Below are 18,817 nucleotides of genomic sequence, written 5' to 3' on the forward strand. Positions count from 1 at the left end.
TCCGGTCTTCGCTGTCTCCACCCTACTCTTTCCTTTCTGAGAATCGCCTCGACATAGCTTCCTGTACCATCGCGAACCATCTCCCCGCATCAGTCCGGCCGCCCTGCCTCGTCGAGCTGGAGCCCAAGCTGCGCTCCCAGCCAACTCGTCGTCATCGACATGCAACCCTTTTATGGAAATGTGCAGACTTCAGACCAACAGCCGGCTGCTGCATACTCCAATGTGAGGACTGCTACAGCTCCGGGCAATGGAGGTGGGTATAACGCTGCAAAACATGGCGCTATCAGCTCCCGAGTCCACAAGACTTATCAGCCTGAAAGGTCCAATACAAGATCCCTATCATGGCCAAAGTCCGCATGTCCGAGGTCGCGCTGATCTTCCTCGTCCGCCTCCAATGCCGCCTCCTCCACCACATCCTCCAACTCACCATGCTGGCGCTCCAGCCTACAATGTCAAGTCATATCGACAAGGCTCTCTTCAACACCCAGTGCCCCAAGCTCCAGTAATATGATCCCCACATGACGGCATCTGACTGATTTGCTAATTCTGCTCTGCAAAATACAGCCCTCCGCACCACACTATGCGGCGCAACAAGGCAACTGGAACAGAACGAGCGCCGCCGCAGGTCAGCCCTTTCGACACAGTCCGCCCACGGGCACAAACTATCCACCACCTCCACCTTATCCACCCGTCAGATCTCAAACCTTGAATCAGCCCACGCATGCTGCAACAATCCCAAGTGCGCCATCTTCCCAACAGCATCAAGGTTATCCTCCCGCATTGAATGGACCTGCGGCTCCCAATAGGCATTCCACCCTGCAACATCAGCCGGCACCTTACAACTCCGAGATTTCGAGCAGTACGAATCCGTACTACAATTCCGATCCCTCTCCCCCCGGCGCTTCTGCACAATATCACCCCCCGAAGCCTCCACTTCCAGCCCGCAGCAAGTCCAAATACGTGCCCGAATACGCTCAGCCTGGTCAAGCGCCCCCTGCCTCGGAGTATGCTGTGGGCTCGCCGGTCGACATTGCTGATGGTGTTGGACGCCATGCTCACAGAACGGGTTCCAATAATTCGAACTCGAACTCGAACTCGTCAAGACAAAATCACTGGCACCATTCCAGTCACAGCATATCATCTGGTTCAAACGGAGCCAGCGTTCCAAAACCGCAGCCAGGTCTTGTGAACTCATCTGCCTCGCAGCAGAGCAATTATGCTCGTTCTGGATCCATGTCAATCCCAACGACTTCTCCCAGCACGACTGCCACCAGCTCAAACTCTTTGCCATATCCTGAGACGTCAAGTTTTCCCAATACTGCCGCATGGAGGCTCCAAGACTATGACGGGCGGCCCTCTTCGTCTCCTGGACAAAGACGACAGAGCTTTGGTGCACCCAGCTTTGGGTCCTCTGGCATGTCACCTAATCTTCCCAGACGGCGCAAGAGTCTATCCAATTCGAATCGACCAGTATCACCACTGGTAGATTCGCCGACACCATTCTCACTCAAGAAGGGGCTTGCTCGTGGCAGCAGCGTTTCGAGCGTATCGAGCGAAAGATCACAAAGGACTTCATCGATAGCAACAGAGGGAAGAACAAGTTCATCGGCCCTCGGTGCAGGTGCTCCCTCTGACTGGGAATACTATGCACCAACACCTTCGGCCGATGACGTGGAAGACTCTGAGAAGTATGACAAGGGTCCTGTCGAGCTGCCAGCCAATGATTATTTTGGCAAGATTAAAACTGCAGGTGGCGGCAAGGATGGACTTGTCATGCATGAGCTTCCAGCTGAACCGGTCGCGAATGGTTCATCTCAGGGACCTGATTCGCTGCTGCGCTCTCAGAAAGCTCAATCGTCTGCCAATCCAAAAACGAAGGCGCAACCACCGGGGGTGCTGGAGGCTAAGCCAAGTCCTACGGACCGGGCAAACCATCTAGGCGCAAGTACAAAAACAGTGCCTGGTGTAGATTCGAGCAAGCTTGCGCCGAATTCGACCTTGTCACCAAAGCCAACCATTGCTGCCCTTCAGGCTGCACGGGACGAGGCTTCGCGGAGTCCGAGACCAAAGCCGTCAATTTTGAACCCGAAGCCATCAGCTCCAAAGCTCCGTGCCAAAGATGTAATTCCTGATCTTGATGACTGGTATCAAGATTCTCTCGACAACTATATCCAGGCGTTGAGGGATGAGTCTTTTGCGCCAGATGGCCCAGACAAGAGAAAAGCATTCATAGAGTTCGTCATGTACGAGTCGGAGCTCCGCAACCTCCCCATCCCTTGGGAAGAGTCTCTTAGATTCGATGATGGTAGTTCGGATGTCGGGCACACAGAGACGCGCTCTCACGAAAGCGAAGTGGTGAAGAACTCAATTCATGGACAGCGCGGTCCGAAAACCACTCTGGATATTCCCACGACCCCTATAGAACGGATTGACGAAGACGACGAGGAGTACAGTCCCGGTGGAAGACCGATAATTCCCCGGCCGCCTTTTGGAGCGAACAGGCCTGCTGAGTCCTCGAAATCAGCCGGGAATACAAACGCCAATTCAGCTGCCAACAGCGAGACTTCGAGTCAACCGCCTGTTGCAACACCAACAAGCTCCAAGTTTGACGAATCGTCAACTGTGGCTCCGTCTCCGCTTAAACATAAGGGGCTTGAGTCTGAAACTACTGGGCAGAGCTCAAAGGAACCACTTCGTGCGTTTGTGGCTTCGCCAGAGAACATGGACGAGGGTACCAGCAACATGTTTCCAATGCCGCTGGCACCAAGACCCAAGTCTTCGACACATGGACCGTCTTCGAAGCCACCGACTTCTTCTCCCGCAAAAGAGACGATCATGTCGCGTCTCAAATCGCTGCTGGAGAATTTGCCAGGAATCCAAAACCCAGAGGAACACCCTCTTGTGCACCACGTCAACTCAACTCTGTCTGCCATTCCGGACTCTGAGCCGTTTCTGAGATCCATCCGTCTCGCCTTTGGGTACCAAGAAAGGGACAAGCGTGAGAAGTTTGAAGCTGAGCGGCAAGAGCGACAAGACAAGGCCTCTCGCCTCAATGACGAACTCTTCGACGACAACGAAATCACCTTTGCTCAATTGAAGGAACGCGAAAAGGACGAGAAGCAGGCCGAGGCCGCGAGAATCAAGGACGAGGAGCATGGTCTTTATGAGGAGTATGCCACGCAAGTCTTTGAAAAGTCGTACGCCCGCCTGCACGACGAAATTGGCGTGGCTATGCAGCTGCTCGAGGAGCTAGACGCCGCTGCCACGGCTGCCGAGCAGCGTCTTAAAAAGGACTCGTCCGCGGCGGAGGCGTCGACAACCTCCACATCAGCAGATTCGTACTCGGCCAATCCACCGACACTTTCCACTTGCGCCAAAATTCTCTGCTCGATTCATTCGTTTCTTGCAGCTCGCCATGCGCTCGTTGCCGCTGCCGTATCTGCCCGGGATGGTCGGTATGCACGCTCTGCTTTTGCGCCAGCGAATGCAGCGGGCGACCAAGCCAAGCTCAAGGCACTCGAATCGCACTTTGGACATGCGCAAGCCGAGGCGGCGTTGCGTGCATCCAAGGAAGCGCTCGAGCTAGCAAAGGGCATCGATCTGCGTTGTGGCGAGTGGGTTGACCTGAGCCGTTCTAAGGCCGAAGAATGGATGGCTTCAGTTGCCAGCGCGCTGGAGGAGCTGGCTAAAGAAAAGATCCCACGTGGAGAGATAGAGGCCAAGGTCCTGGACGGCGTAGCGAAAGGCATCGAGGCATGGACTCAGGAGCTAGCACTGCTGATCTGCAAGAATGGGGATGTGACGAGGGAGGTTCGGCGCAAAGAGGGCGTCATGAAGGTCGACAAGGCGACCGTCGACGGGCTCTCGAAAGACGAAAAGACGAAGCTGGAGGAGCAGGCAAGGAGCAGCGTTGAGGCCGTCGAGGGAGAGGTTGAGCGCAAGGTCGACAGCGCCGTGCGGTTCGATGGTGCCAGGGAGAGGCTCGTCAAGGCTTTGGACGGGATTGGCGCGCGCGACCACGTCAAGCGGGCCAAGTCGGTCCTGGCGGAGCCTAGAATCTGGATTGGCAAGTCAGAAGGTGCTTGATTCTGTCCTATCGGTGGTGTGTTTGCGTCGCTTCCACAAACACCGCCATATCTTTCTCTCTTCTTTTCCCGGTTTGAGCGCGCTGGTCGCCGATGATTGCAGCGTTCAGCGAATTCGTCCTTTACCCATGTGCCTTCTTTCTTCTCTGTCTCTACTCGTAATCAACTGGACGGACGGGTTGGCGTTGGAAAAGGGTTCTCTGGGAAGATGAGCGGGCAATTTGAACATGTTGCTGCTAGTGGTGGCTAACGCCATGGTACTTCCTTTATTTCTCTGTATACCTGGTCCCAGAAAAAATAGAAGCGGCATATCTCCAGATCGTCAGGCATCATGCGTATTCTTTGTGTCGCTTGTCTGTGATAGTCGTGCTGGTTGGTTAGTAGTCCGGAGTTGCATCCTCACACGCCGGCCCAACCCTCGTCTCGCCCACACCGCTCTCGGGCCGACAGATCTGAATTTTCTCTTTCAGATCATTGAGCAGAGCCGTTTCTCGACGTCTCTTCTCAACATTCCCGGCGGCGTCAAGACAGTTTCTCTTCACTCCGAAAAGTCCACACAATATATATATTACATTTCCGAACAAACTTTACAAGGTTCTATAGTGTAGTGGCTAGCACATGGGATTCTGAGCGTCCAGGAACATTCCCATAACCCCGGTTCGATCCCGGGTAGGACCTTTGACCATCTATTTTGCAATTTTGTCATCAGGACATGGTAGATGTAGTAGTAGTGACAAAGGGTTTAAGAACGCATTTTCTTTTTGTTCGCTCGAAGGGTGGGGTGGTGGGAAAGAGAGAGCGACCGACGGAGGACAGACAGCGCTTGCCTGAAACTTCGAGCAGCGAGCAGCATGCATGCCGTGGGGCGATGAATGCTATGGTTGACGACACGTAAGAAGACAGCAGCAGTCAGTCGGATAAACAAAGGATTCTTTCTTTCATTGTGAGCACACAGTTTTAATTCTTCGAGCTCGCATTTATCCAAAGACTTCATTCGTTCAGCCAAGCAGGCCAGCTTTCTGTCTGTCTGTATGTCCATTTGCCGGCGCCGCATTCCCTTCCCCTACCGCCTAGGAGGCGGCCGCATGTTAGCCTTGACGCGCTCGACCAACTCGGCCCTTGACGCCTCATGGTTGGGCAAGAGATTGCGCTGTGGCGTGGTGGCAGCACTAATTAGCAACAACGCAATCGGACCACTCGGACTCGGACTTCGCCAACGGCATGACACGTACTTTGTTCAACCATCTCTTCAGCGCCGTGACGGTCCACTCTTCCGGATCTGGAGAAATGAGGCATGCAGCGTTAGCGAAGCGCACTTTTGATCGATCTGATATCCGTGCAGATGGAAAGGGAAAGGAAGGGCGGGTGTCAACTTTGATTGGAGGTTAGGGTTGAGTTTGATTTGGGCATTGTTGTTGTGTCATCGGAAAGAACAATATCAAAAATAGGTGAGGTGGTGCGTACCGCCGGTCGGATCAGGTTCTCGCGGGAAGATGTCGCCATTGCCCCAGATCATCCATGCCGTGGTTGCGGTGATGATGCCCGCGAAAGCTGCGTGCAGGTAACAGGTTTTGTCAGCCCAAAAATGCTTGTGATTTTTCCTTTTTGGTTGGCTAGCTGGTGGCCAAGAAGATGGTGGTGGTGGTGGTGGTCATTTACTTAGGAATGCTCCCTAGAACGGGGGCGTGTCAGCAGGATAGCGGTCATGGAAGTTGGCGGCGGCCAAGGAAGGGAGAAATACTCTGGATTGAGTGAGACGATCCAGGGGGGTCGTCATTGTTTTTGCCTTCTCAGGTCCGCCTTGTGTGGTGTTTGAGGAAGATGCGTGGTGCTGTTGATGGAGGCCAGGCAGTAGCGGTCAGTAGCGGTCCGGGTAGGAGAAGAGTGACGGTGGGCGTTTGGTCGATCAGCAGGGCAACATTAAGCGATTGCGCCTACCTTTTCCGGCACGTCTTGCCCTCTGCGCACCATCTTCTCGACTTCAAGCTTTGCGATGGCATTTATTGACATTCCTCTGACATTGGACAAAGAAATCTCCATTCCGTCGTTTGGAGGTTTGCGCATGATCGTGTATGTGCACGAGATCGATCTGGTTGCAAAGGCTATTGGGGAACAAAAGGTCAAGGCACACGCACTCCTTTTCCCGAGAAGAACTTGAATGCTTCTTATATGAATTCCTCAAATTGTCAAACGTTTTGTACTCATCTCCTGTCGAGAGATGTGAGTGCCTGTCTATTCTGAGCAACAACTCGTGTTACTAAGCTTCGGACTCTTATTTAAGATTGTTCTTCTAAACTAAGGCTTAGTGACAACGAGATTCTGAAATACAGGATAAAGGTTTTCACCGTGGAAAAAGCCACCCCGGTGCAGTACTATCATGGGCTCTGAAGCGCACCTCTCTCTAGTATTCATGATCCCGTCTGCCAAATACTGAATTCTGGAAGACGGTTCGGTCTACAAATAGAAGTTACTCCAAAAGATATATAATGGCATCAAGCATCTAAAGGATTTGTGGTAGACTGTACCGTCGGAGATCACATTAACATCAGGTCTCTTAGTGGAATTAGAAAAATGTACCATTCGTTGAAAGCCACTGATGCTACGATCAGGAGGGGAACGTGACAAACCAGGCATGCATATGATTTGAGGTCTCTTGTGGAATGCAGAGCTTTGTCCCCGTCTTGACAAATGTCGTGTAGATAATGGAGACAACCAAGCACCATGCCCGGTTGAATTTGGACGTGCCGTCAAACGGTTCCAGTGCGCCATGTCTTGATCATCCTATTCTTCTCCTCCCGACATACGCCTTCGCCACTTACTTTGACCACTGAACTATTTTCAACTCACCGTGTCCTTGTTTTGCGTGATGTCATTGGTGACTGACCGGCGTTCACTGTCAACCGACCTACCCTTTTGGTAGACGTCGCCTAGCTCTTGTTTGAAGTCCAACACCAACCTTGGTTATGCGCATCTCGGATCCATATCAACTGGCTCGTGTCGGCAAGATGTTGTCACCATGTCTTATCTTGAAACGGTCTCCGTGTACGTCATGAGTGTCCGTGTGCCCCTTTTCACATGCCCAGATACCTGTAGCAAGGCACTCATCCCTTATGCCGCTTTCAATTGACGGTACCTGCGGCTCGGAGGTCGTCGAGCGTTCCTGTCGGCTTCTGTGCCACGTGCAGAGCTCCAAAAGGGTGTCGAGGGTGGCATCATTTCGGTCAAAACACGACTTGGAGGTCAAGATTGACCCCAAGACGCCCGAAAATAATACCACCTTGGCGGTGCAGTAATATTTGCAACTCGAGGTTGAGTGGTAGCGGCCAAGGAGAGACGAGACAAAAATAGCATCAGCGGTCGCCCCTGCACCGCCACACGGGATGCCGAAGCGTCCATGCGGCCCGAGCTCCTTCCGCGTCTCCCTCCCTGTCCCACTCGAGCGAATCGTGTGTCGGCACTCCGCTTCCACTTCGGACCTTCGACTTCTTTGCTCCGCGGAACTCAACGCCCATGGAATTTGGCGGGCATGCAAAACCGCCCCCCCAACGGCCGATCTTCTGTCCGCTTCCACTTCTGACATGTTCGAAAGTCATACCTCTTCGGCCGCCTGGCAAGCGAGTGAACCGAACCCCAGCCCGCTCGTCTCTACCGCGCCGTTTGTGACTGCGAAGGTCGCGCCGGTTTCCGCGTCACGTCCCGATGGAGGACTGTTGCCGTGGTCCTCGTGACTTTACAAAGACGGTGTGCTCTGTGGATCAAGAGAAGAGGGAATTTGGGAAACCATACATACGCAGCTAGAGCAGGCATGAGAGCGCTTGGCGCAAAGGGACGTTCTCGTTGGCCGAGAAGACCTGCGCGAAAATTGCTCCGCTCGCTACTCCGCACCGTGATTGCGCGCAATGGCCAGTTAATCTATTTAGCGGAGCCTCGTGGGATGCAAAAGACTGGCGGGCACCGCTGTCACTCTGCGAACGTGCAGCCGCTGAAAGATAATGCCGCGAAAATCAGTTCATGGCCCCGCTGGCCTTCCATATTCAAGACGAACGCGCGGTTTGCTTGTGCCTGCAACACGCCGTTGTTTCACAGCACTGTCTTTCATGTCTTGCGGATGTCTGCACCATGGACCCAGCTCAAAGTTTAACAGAATGAGCTCTTGGATTTGATGAGATGAACACGACAAGGCTGAGACCGACGAACTGCGGCAGATGGCTGCCATAGGTGCCAGCTACAACAGCGGCGGCGCCAAGCCAAAATTAAAAGGCTTCTTCATCCATCGTGTCCGCTTGGACCGCTTCATGGCACTGCCAACAGGATAGGAGCCCGAGAGCCGGGCTTACGGCCAACTTGCGCTCCCCACGCCAAACATGGAGCATCACGGCAACGCAAGCTGGCAAGGCGAAACAAGACAAGACGAGACGACAGCGGGAGAAACAACGACTGGGGCCAAGCTGCTTCGACTTGGGCAGGGGGAGTGCTGGAAGAGACCCAAATAGGACCACGAATCCAACATCCGCGGTGTCGCACCCCTGCTAGCAACACCAGCAATTGAGTTGGTCGATGAAACATTTCCTGGAAAACGAGAAAAAAGAAAAAAGAAAAAAGAAAAAAAGTAAAGAGAAAGAGTCCACTTGTCGCGGACCAAAAGCGCCGACGTGTTCAATGGTATGGAGACTCCACGGATGAGAAGAGAGAAAAAATAAGCGCAGCTCGTACGACTCTCATGGCGTGAAGGGAAAGTGCATGCACTCCAACTCCACCCAGCACCAGCCCCGTGCACTGTTCTGTACCAGGGCCAAACCCTGCACACCCAGTCCTCGGACGTTCATCAAAGTGCCCCTTGCGCCAAGGCGAAGCAGAGCCACGGCAGTCTAGGTATTCCCTGTTCGCCCGCTGTCCCATGCTGCTGGGTGTCCCTGGACCCTTGAGTGGGTGCTTGCCAGCACATCGCTACATGGCCAGGCGACTCTTTTTTTTTTTTTTTTCCCTTCTTCAACACCTTCGGTGAGACGGAGCACATCACCACTCGCCATTATGATGAGACGGGCAATGCTGCAGCTCTTATCGAGGCCCCCGTCTTTGCGTCAGTCCAATTGAGCAGTTGGCAGTCGGTTGTTGCCCGACGTCCACACATCTAGGCGCAAGTAATTCAACGACCCGTGTTCGCACAGGACAGCGCAAAGACGTATGAAGACACACTACCTCTACTTTTCGCGTACCTTTTAGCGCACACCATGAAGCGACCGCCATGCTACACAATAGCCGCAATGCTGCTTACTTCTGCCAAACCAAGTGCACCAGGCACATAAGTAGCCTCCTCCTCTGCTAGCTTTGATCGATGACAGGGAAGCACCAAGGTCCGCTCTGCGGCGGACAATGGCGCTGCTGCAAAACTTAGCTCCGATAAACTCAATGCCCTCGGGATTTGCAAAAGTCGGCCGCCAGAATGATCGCGCCGCCTCCGTGTCGGGCCCGCGATGAGGCGATGAAAGCTTCCATGTGCTTAGATTTGTGAGCCGCAGCATTTGCCTCCACTGAAGAGTGGACTCGACTTTCGTGACATCGTTTGTCCGACTGATCATTGGTAGACATAGGATCCGGGCGGTTTAGAGCGCGCTGGCTCGCTGCATGATTGCCAATAGTTTACAACAACGTAACTGCTCCTGATGACGTTGTCAAGCAAGAGTAGGTGGACAACTGCGTACCTGACTGGTGGACACCGTCCTGTGCGTCTCGCGCGATCAAACGAAGAAAAGTCTCCGACGGTACCTAGCTGTAGGTACTTTACTCTCTCTCTCTCTCCGCGCCGTCTCTCGTCTCCAAGAAAGCGCCCGTCTCGAGAAGCCAACCAGCCTGCCAGCCAGCCTGCCTGCCGGCGAGCACTCGGAGCCGCGGAAAGTTTAAGAAAAAAGACACGACCGAGAGAAAACGAAGAGGCTGCCAAAACCTTTTTCCCGTTGCTTGCGGGCCCGTCCGTCTCCCCGCGCCGCCGCCGCCGCGTTGCCCCGCTCTCAGTCCCAAAAGGGCAGAAGGAGCAACGGGTAAGAAAAAAAAAAGACGGCGGGAGAGTAGCAAGATGGCGGGAGGTGGGGATAAGGTTAGGGTGGGGTGGGCGGTCTCGATTGCGGGAGCGGGAAGCTCTGAAGAGGCGGCGAGCGAGCGAGCGATGCTGAAAGAGTCAGCAAAGGCAAGTGTAGATTGGCTTTTTGGTGGTTCGTTCGTTCGTGTGTCGTGCATCGTGACGTGTGGGTGATCGACCAATGGGGTGGTGGAGGGAGGCTCCCATCTCCTTTCCTTTTTTCTTTCTTCTCCATATCTTTCACTCTCATCGTCTTTTCTGCGAGTCTGGTTGGGCAGCAGACATGCGTCGATACCGTCCAACGTGTGCAGCAGCAGCAGCCGCTTGGCCACTACCTACTCACCAACCATTGCCGTGGTGGCAGGCAAGTTGGCCGTGCCGACGCGGGCAGTTTAGATTACTGCACTGGGAACAACGCTGGAGCCTTCAAGCCGCAAAACGCTTGGCGGGCAGCGTATTGCAGTCAGTCAGTCAGTCAGTCGGTGCCGTCTACCTACCTACCTACCTATGCTTAGCAGACTGGTTGGGTTTGGATCATGATGGGCATCGGGTAGCAAGTGGTAGGGTACGTAGTTGCGTCTACACCGATGTTCCTAGGACCAAAGTAAGCCCCAAGACAGGGAAAAGTACGCGGGAGCCAGCGACGGGCGGCGGACGGTCTGGGACGCGCCGAACTGGTAGATTGCAATCGTCTACCTGGATGGCCTGCACTTCATCTAGTCGCTCATGGCGAAACTGACGCAAAGATGTAGCTGCGAGGGGGCCGTCTCTTTTTCATGCAGGTAAATTCCAAGCGCGTTTGAACCAAACCTGATGGAGACGCAAAAGGCCACAGTAGACATACGCCAGAGGTACGCGTGGGTGTGTAGATGTACAAATGCATCATTGTGTGGCTAGACTTGGGTTCCTGTCAGTGGGAGTCCTGAAGTCTCGGCGTCATGCCACCAACTTTTCTGACACACCCACCCACCCACCCACCACTCACCTGCACACCGTTCCCATCATCTTGCTCGACACTTCTTCTGTCCTTGAAGATTCTGACGCACGGGACGGCGTGCATGCGCCCTCTCACTTCCCCCACTCCCAAGGCAGCTTCAGTACAGGAGAGACTGCGGGGTACATGCATAAGAGACACATGAACCAACAACGTTCAACTCTCACTCAGTCCCACACATTCAGACGCCGATGCCGAGCAGTCGAATCGAGCCCATGTTGCGGCCATCCATCACAAGAGATGCCCTCATGTCATTCGTGCAGCACTCAATGCGCAAAAGGGGCAAGTGGTTGGAACACAAAGCGCTAGATGTGGAAGGAGAGAAGGTGTGGGTCATTGTTCCCAGCGCGCATTGAAACCCAAGGCAAGGTACGTGCCTAGCTTGGTCCGCGACGTCACTTGCACGTGTGCGTAGCGTAGGTACATGTACCTAGGTATGTGGTGCTGGCCCGGTTTCGCAAAAGCCAAGGAAGGGATTGCATTTTACCCGGGGCCAGACGCAACCGCTGCCCGCGCCGTACTGGGTGAGTGAGTGAGTGATTGAGTGAGAGAGTGGTACAGCAGGGCTCGCGGCCGCCGCCATCGCCGTTCGTCATCTCGACGGGCTGCTGTCTCATCCATGTACCAATGACCTGGGAAGAGGCTAGAATGGGCGGCAGCGCGCGTAGAAAGGCTTGACGACGTCAACAACCACCACCACCACCACCAGTTCGTCGGACCTCCTCGGGCGCCCCGTGTGGTGTTTGGGAGACTGCTGCGATGGGGAAGGTAATCGGTCGGGTGCCGCCCCGCGTGTAGCTATCTACATACACACATGATAACCACCACTACTGCCCTGCCCGCCTGGCGACGAACCTGAGGCGGATGGCATCAGAACGCGTCTTGGCGGTGGTTTGTGTGGCGTCAGCTGCAGAGAGAGGCGTTGACTGCAGGGCGCTCGATGTAGGCGATCGCCGCAGGACGTTGGCCGCCTGGAGCGGCAATGGACGCATCCACCGATCGATTGTCTGGCTGGCTGGCTGGCTGGCTGGCTGGAGAAATCCGTGGACGCGCGCTTTCCGTTGACGAGGCGTGATTGATTGATGGTCGAGCGAATGAGGATGAAGAGTGGAAAAGGGGAAAGCGAGCTGCGGTTGGGAAAAAAGGGCGTGGCTGGCAGCCAAGGGCGGGAGAGGCTGGGTGGCGGGGCGCCTCAGCAGCTGGGTTATTTTCTTCTTTTTCTTTGTGCTCTCCTCTGATGGTGGCCGTCTTCGATCACCATGACTTGGCTTGTGGCATGGCAGCTGCTGGAAAACACGAGCGCAAGTGGGTGGTTTGCATGCCCGTCTGCTGTTGTCGAGTCAGGTTTGATGGAAGGACAAAGGGCAATGCGATGGATGGGGAGGCCTTGAATCGACAACACCAGCCTTGCGCCTCGTGTCTTTTTGCTGCAGCGCACGCCTCTCACTCGATTTGCGCATCCTCTGATCGCAGATGCCCTCTGCGCCGTGAATCCAAAACGATGATGGAGCCTTCTTAGGACCACCACGGAAATTTAGCAAATCGGAAATCTTTTCCATCGTCTCGATCACGTCGCCCAGTCCTCGCTGCATGCGCCGAATCATGACGATTGATGGCTGAGTACCCTACAGCGAGTACCTGAGTACATGGCAGTCAGCCGCCATGATCCATCCCGCCTGGCTGACTGGCTGGCATTTCTCCCAAGGAATCCTCAAAGCAACCAACCAGCTGCGGCTAACCCACCGCGCATCTCACCTAGTTTTTCCCCCCGTCGTCGTCATCGTCAGCAATCCATCCCGCGCAGACACGTCGTCGTCGTTGTCGGCGGCGGGACCTTCTCCCCTGAAACTCAAAAAGAATCCTAACCGCCAACGTCAACAAACGTCGACTGTCCCGGCGACGGTCCGTCTGACCACATCATCCATCCACCAAGCTATATCCGCTTGCGTCCTAAGCCCATGCCATGCCATGCCGCCCTGCATGAACACCCACTCTTGCAGTCACGCAGGCAGGTAGGCAGCCATGGGATCCGGAGCGAAGGGTAGTGAAAAGAGCTGGGGGGGGGGGGGGGGGGGGGGGGGGGAAAGAAGAAGCAAAAAAGGCGGCGACCCGCACCCTTGGAGTACTCGCAGGTTGCTCAGCTTTTGCTTGCCTTGCTCGTCTGCTTTTGCTCCGCGGGGGACAACGTCCATCACCAGTGCTGAGTGGGCCGGGCAGGGCAGGCACGGACGAGTGAGAGAGAGAGAGAGCGAGGAAAGCGTACGGGCAGCCGCCAAATTGCTGCTGCTGCTGCTGCTGCTGCTACTGCTGCGCCGCGGAATAATTCGCAGCCCACCATCTCAGACCACACATCAAAGACGAGCGAGGCGAGCAAGAGGGAAGGAAACCAAGCAAGGGCATGAGAAGGAACGGAGCGGAGAAATTTACACCTGTCTGCGTCCGTCTCTGTGCTTTTGGCCTCGTCAGCCCTCGTCGTAGTTAGATTGTAGCCCATCTACTGCGTAGTCAAGTGAATCAGTCCGTAGGTATCCGCTTGTACAGTGCAGAGCGTACATGCCACGAGTGTCAGTGCCCGGCACGCAGGGAGGCCCGCTGCCAATATAACCACATCCATTGGACACGGACACGGACACGGGACACGGACATGGGCGAGCTTGAGCTCGAGCTCGAGCGCGAAGAACTCTCGCGGCGTAGGATAGAATGCTGTGAGACCGCCCTACCTTTGTATCCAATTCATGCTGACAATGCCGTCAAGCGAAATTCCAGGCGCGTCCACGGTCATTGCTGCCGTTGCCGTTGCCGTTGCCGTTCCGTCGCCATTGTGTTGGGGGGGGGGGGGGGGGGGGGGTGGGCGCAGCTCTTCTTGGGTAGGTAAGTAGGGTGGGTGCTCGGGGCGAGAGGAGGAGCCAGCGAGCTGCGCGCACCGGAGGCACGCGGGAGGCACGTTCTCCGTCTGCCCGTCTGCCCGTCTGTCCATGCCGTCTGGGGCCGCGCGTGGTGAGGAACGAAGTGAGCCTTCTTGGGCAGGTCGCTGCGGTCTGGAGATTGCGACCAACCATGCTGTGTGAGGGGGTTTGGCATGTCGATGCCGTTTCTAAAGTAGAGAAAGTAGAACGGACGAATGAGATGCAGCTGTCGAAGATCGACAGGCATTTCAGCGCCGGGCTCACATGCAGACTCGGCCTTTGAGCCAGCTATATTCGTCATGTCCGAAAGGCGCTCTGCTCTCCCTTCGGATTTTGGGCCGTGTGCTGCATGAGGCTTCAAAGGTGCTCTCCTCGAATTTACTACTACCAACTACCAATACCATGTCTCAACGCGACAATTACATGCAAGCACACCAACTTTGCCTTCGTCCCAACCCCGCCCCTCCCCCCCACAAAAAAAAAAAAAAAAAAAAGGAAAAAATTTAATTAATCACCAACCAGCGGCAACTTCTCTTCTTCAATTCAATCCACCACCATCCTAACCCCCGCACCCGCCTGCCGGCCGGCCAGAAAGATATTGCGGATCAAGGAGAGAATGGGAAAAGAGAGAGAAAGGGGCGGATGAAACCCATGTAAACCCGCTTTGCATGCAGCCGAGCCAATCAAAAATCATGAGAAAACAGAAGCAGAAAGTCAATCCCCGTCCTTTCTCTACTGTCCACCACTACTTGTAGCCACTTTCTATGCTTTCACCACGACCGACTACTGGCCAGCTCATGTTTTTATACCCCCAAAGAAAAAGAAGAAAGAAAATGAGGGCAAAAATGGTATGAAGGAAGGGAGGAGCGGGGAACACCGCCGTAATTGACTCTGTAACCACGCTTTGACTGCTTGATGTCTATAGACAAGAAATAGGAGGCCACAAAAGAGCTCAAGGAGAGAAATTGACATTGACGGAAAAGCCGCTGCCACAAACGAGGAAAACGCGCTCTAGAGACCGCAATTAATGGCCCGCAGGGCATTGCACTGGCGTGGCAAGACCCAGCGGCCGGACGATATGCAAATTACGTAGTCTGAGGGACAGCGGAACACTTGCAAAAGGAAACGAGGTGTAGGTTGAGAGATGGAAGAAAAATGGAAAATATTGGATGGCATCCTGAACCAAACTCCTTTCCGCGAGATAAAACGTGTGCGTGGGGAGAAGAAAAAGTGCAATCATCCACCTCATTTTTGGTTCAACCACCTCTCGCTCCTTTCCATGATGCCTCGATTAAAAACCACCCGAGTAATGCAGAAAGACTTGAGGAGAGAACCAATGGAGAGCCAGACGGGTAGATTGAAGGGCCAGTGAAGCGCAACCATGAACCTGATGCTCTGGTATCAAACAACTCGCAAACAACGAAAGGAAATCGGATTTTGAAAGCGCTTCAATCCGCGGGGCCGGTCATGCACGGCCTGAAATCGCGGTCCCAAAACATCGACTGTCGAAACTCGAAAAGAGAAGAGTGTGCTTGTCGTTCAACGGGAGGAAATCGTTCGCGTCATCTCGTTAGCGGGGTATTGGTGTTTGCTCACTCGTCAGCGGAGAAGGTCAGCTCGGGCAGCTGCTGGTTCTCCTTGCCCTTGGCCTGGGAAGTCCACTTCTTTGGTTTCGGAGACCCCCAGCCCTCATCATCGTCGTCATCATCGGTCGGGGTCCTGGCCGGCTTCGGCTTCAGCCGAATGGTCAGGCGCTCGGGAGACGAGTGTTGAACGCTCGCCTGCTGCACCGTTGCAGGCTGCACCGTGGTTTGGGACATGACTGTGGAACTACCGTCATGGATCTGCTGGGACACGGGTCTGTAGCGTGCAGACTTGCCTATGTTGCTGCGCTCCGAAGGCGCAAGAGAAGGAGCGTATCCTGTAGTCGCGAGATGGGAGCCAAAGCGTTGGCCCATGGAGCTCAAGTTCATAGTCGACGTGCGTGCCGAAGGGTTGAAGATGCTGTTTGGACGCGGATCGTTGCCGGACATGGACATGGTGCGCTGGCCTTGGTTAGGAGTCAAAAAGTTGGACTGGGGCATTTGGGGAGGCATCTGGGGCATCATTCCGGGCTGAATCATGGGCTGCGGCATCATGGGTGGAGGCATCATGCTGGCTTGCTGCTGCTGCAACATGTTTTGCATCTGCTGCTGCAAGTTGGCCATTTGCTGCATCTGCTGCATCTGGATTTGCATCTGCTGGATGCCCATGCCCATCGGAGGCATGAGCATCTGTTGTTGAGGCATCATCTGTTGCTGAGGCATCATCTGTTGCTGAGGCATCATTTGTTGCTGCTGAGGCATAAAGGCCATGGGCTGCGTCTGCGGTACCATGCCCGACATTTGCGCCTGCGGCTGCGGGATTCGCTGACCAAAGGTGTTGTTGCCGTAGATTTTGGTAGCGCCTCCACGTCGGGCTTCCTTTTCTTTCTCGGCGTCGGCAATCATGTTGACAAGGGTGGGTTGGGCATTGCCGCTGTTGGAGCCGCCGTAGTTGGACCCAGGGCCCATGGCAGCACCACTAAAGGCCACGGATTCACGTGCAGGGCCATATGAGGATCCAGGTCCTATGGCCCCAAAACCGAGCGATTCACGAGCGGGTTGCTGAACGAGGTTGGCTCCGTAGTATGGCTCCTGAGGTACGTCGGCCGGGAGGTTCCTAGCAAAGGGAGGGAGGGAGCCCCGGTTGTCACCATCCATGGACGACCCGGGACGGAAGCCTTGGGCGGAAGCCGACCGCAGGTTGGAGTGAGAACCGGTTTGCGACAAGCGATTTCCAAGCTTGGGAAAGTTGTGTTCTTTGAGGATTCCGAGTGGAATGTCGTCCGACTCATCTTCGACGTTGTCGAATGCGGCAGAAGCGCGGTAGCCAAGAAGTTCGGACGAGCTGAGGCTATTTCGGTTCAGGCCGGGCCGCTCTCCGCTTAGGGGACGATTCATGCCTCCGGTTGTCTTCTTCATCATTTCACGGTGGGCATTCATCTTCTCTTGTTGCTCTTGCCGAATCCTCCTCATCTCTTCCATCTTCTTGCGCTCTTCCTCCTCCTGGTCGTCGTCAATGTACTCATCCGGTTCCGATTCGGACTCGTCGCTTGGGGGTTCCCGCATGTGCTGCCGCTTGAGTCGTGCAAATTCGGCTTGCGTCATGCGAGGCTTGGGCTTGTTTTCTTCGAATCGGACGCCCGCCTTCGCATTTGGCGGCGATGTCGACTTGTTCCACGATGTCCTTTCGAAAAGCGGTTGTTGCTCCTCATTTTGAACCCTGGCGCGAGGAGTTGAGTCGTCCATAAACTCCGGCGAAGGCGGGGAGGGAGGCTGTTGCTGGTGGATACTCGACTCGCCCGAGGAAAATGACGCAGACTTGGTCGACACGTCGGACGAATGCGGCTCATCAACGGCCTGAACCCTTTTCGTCGTTTGCGCGGCTTGGGCTCGTTCGAGCTCACGCGATTCACGGCTTTTCCTAAAAGAGTCCCGCACCATGCGCGCGTCTTCATCCTCGAATGTCTTGGGTCGCTTGGTGAGGCCATTGGAGCCAGTCTTGCGCTCGTAAACGGGGCTCGTGGAATTCGCGCGAGGCTGAGGCGGAGGTGGGGGCTCGGAAGCAGGAATGGGCGGGATGGTGTCCATGAGAGGAGGAGTTGGAACTGCAGGGGGAGACATGAGGGCGTCGTTGGAGTCTTGACTGTGCCATGAATAGGGAGAACCAGGCATCTCTGGCCTCTTCACGACGCGCACCGGCGACGGAGGAGCAGGCGGTGCTCTAGGAACCAGAGCCTTGGGCGGAGGCGGCAGCGCCGAGTCAGAACCCTGGTCGTCGGGTTAGTCATGGTGGAGCAGCAAAGGTTGGCGCAATCAACTTACCGATCTCACAGAGAGCGGTGCTGGGGGCAAGGCGAAGGCAGAGTCTTCCAAAGGTGCACTCCTCCGATCGTTGCCGAAAGATCCAAATAGATCGGAAAAGTCGTTGCCAAAGTCAGCCTTGGGCAGGTCTTCTAGCTTGGGAGGATGCGCCGTACTAGCGGAGCTGCTGGCTGTCAAAGCACGGTCTCTGCCGCTCATTGGGTCAGGCATTGGGTCCGGTTCAAACTTGGGTTGGTCCAACTTCAAGTCCTTGTGCGACTTTTTCTTGCCAAACGGGAGGCGGGTGAAACTGGTAAAGGATGAGGTGCGGCCCCCATCACCTGGAGTGGGAACCTTTTTAGTGAAGAGATTTTCCTCCTCAATGTCGGTCGAGGAGGGCAGGGTGGAGCTGGAGCTGTAGCGTTGCGAAGAGCCCGTGTCGTAGAAGCGAGAGGAGTTGCCAGCGCTGCTGCCATTGCTGCCCCTGGGAAGTATTTAGACCACGTCCGAGCGTTACACGAGCATCTAGACTTACCGGTTGCCTATGTTTCGGATACCGTCGTCATAGGACGGTTGGCGCGTGTGTTGGACCGGGGAGACGATTGGCCGCGGCTCAAAAGAACTCACGGGGCGCGCAGCGACAGTTCGCCTGACAGTAAACGAAGCACTGCCAGAATCCTGCTGCACCTCGTTCCGGGCCATGACCCTGAAAGAAGATGTACCCGTCGGCTTTTCGAGGAAATCTTCCATGGCGTTGCCAGCGGATTTGCGGCGTTGAAACGCCTTGGGCACAAAGTTTGGCATGGCTGCAGCGGCTCTGAACGAGTGGTGTTTTCTTTTTCGGAATTGAGGAAAGCAGGGAGCCTCAAGCC

At 55.1% G+C, this 18,817-nt stretch overlaps 3 protein-coding genes and 1 non-coding gene across 4 annotated transcripts; 2 read left to right on the forward strand and 2 right to left on the reverse strand.

Annotated features, from left to right (window-relative positions):
- The first annotated feature begins 63 nt into the window (after window positions 1-63).
- On the forward strand, window positions 64-4,139 carry IWZ02DRAFT_122930 (uncharacterized protein). The gene is made up of 3 exons (XM_066761493.1): window positions 64-253; window positions 321-502; window positions 565-4,139. The coding sequence occupies exons 1-3, from the start codon at window positions 160-162 to the stop codon at window positions 4,084-4,086; spliced, it is 3,798 nt and encodes a 1,265-aa protein (XP_066625891.1). The 5' UTR covers window positions 64-159; the 3' UTR covers window positions 4,087-4,139.
- A 539-nt stretch (window positions 4,140-4,678) lies between these two features.
- Window positions 4,679-4,763, forward strand: IWZ02DRAFT_t14. The gene has a single exon. It is a non-coding gene; the product is annotated as a tRNA-Gln (tRNA).
- Window positions 4,764-5,148: 385 nt separating this feature from the next.
- Window positions 5,149-6,149, reverse strand: IWZ02DRAFT_487220 (uncharacterized protein; the record flags this gene model as incomplete). The annotated part of the gene is made up of 5 exons (XM_066769339.1): window positions 5,149-5,235; window positions 5,318-5,364; window positions 5,550-5,636; window positions 5,745-5,757; window positions 6,024-6,149. 5 exons carry the CDS (start codon window positions 6,147-6,149, stop codon window positions 5,149-5,151), a joined length of 360 nt encoding a protein of 119 aa, XP_066625892.1.
- A 9,504-nt stretch (window positions 6,150-15,653) lies between these two features.
- Window positions 15,654-18,749, reverse strand: IWZ02DRAFT_429766 (uncharacterized protein; the record flags this gene model as incomplete). The annotated part of the gene is made up of 3 exons (XM_066766006.1): window positions 15,654-17,912; window positions 17,967-18,429; window positions 18,481-18,749. 3 exons carry the CDS (start codon window positions 18,747-18,749, stop codon window positions 15,654-15,656), a joined length of 2,991 nt encoding a protein of 996 aa, XP_066625893.1.
- Between the last annotated feature and the right edge of the window lie 68 nt (window positions 18,750-18,817).

The sequence above is a fragment of the Phyllosticta citriasiana genome (assembly GCF_038021145.1).
Source record: "Phyllosticta citriasiana strain CBS 120426 chromosome Unknown IWZ02scaffold_2, whole genome shotgun sequence".
Taxonomy (NCBI): Eukaryota; Fungi; Ascomycota; class Dothideomycetes; order Botryosphaeriales; family Phyllostictaceae; genus Phyllosticta; species Phyllosticta citriasiana.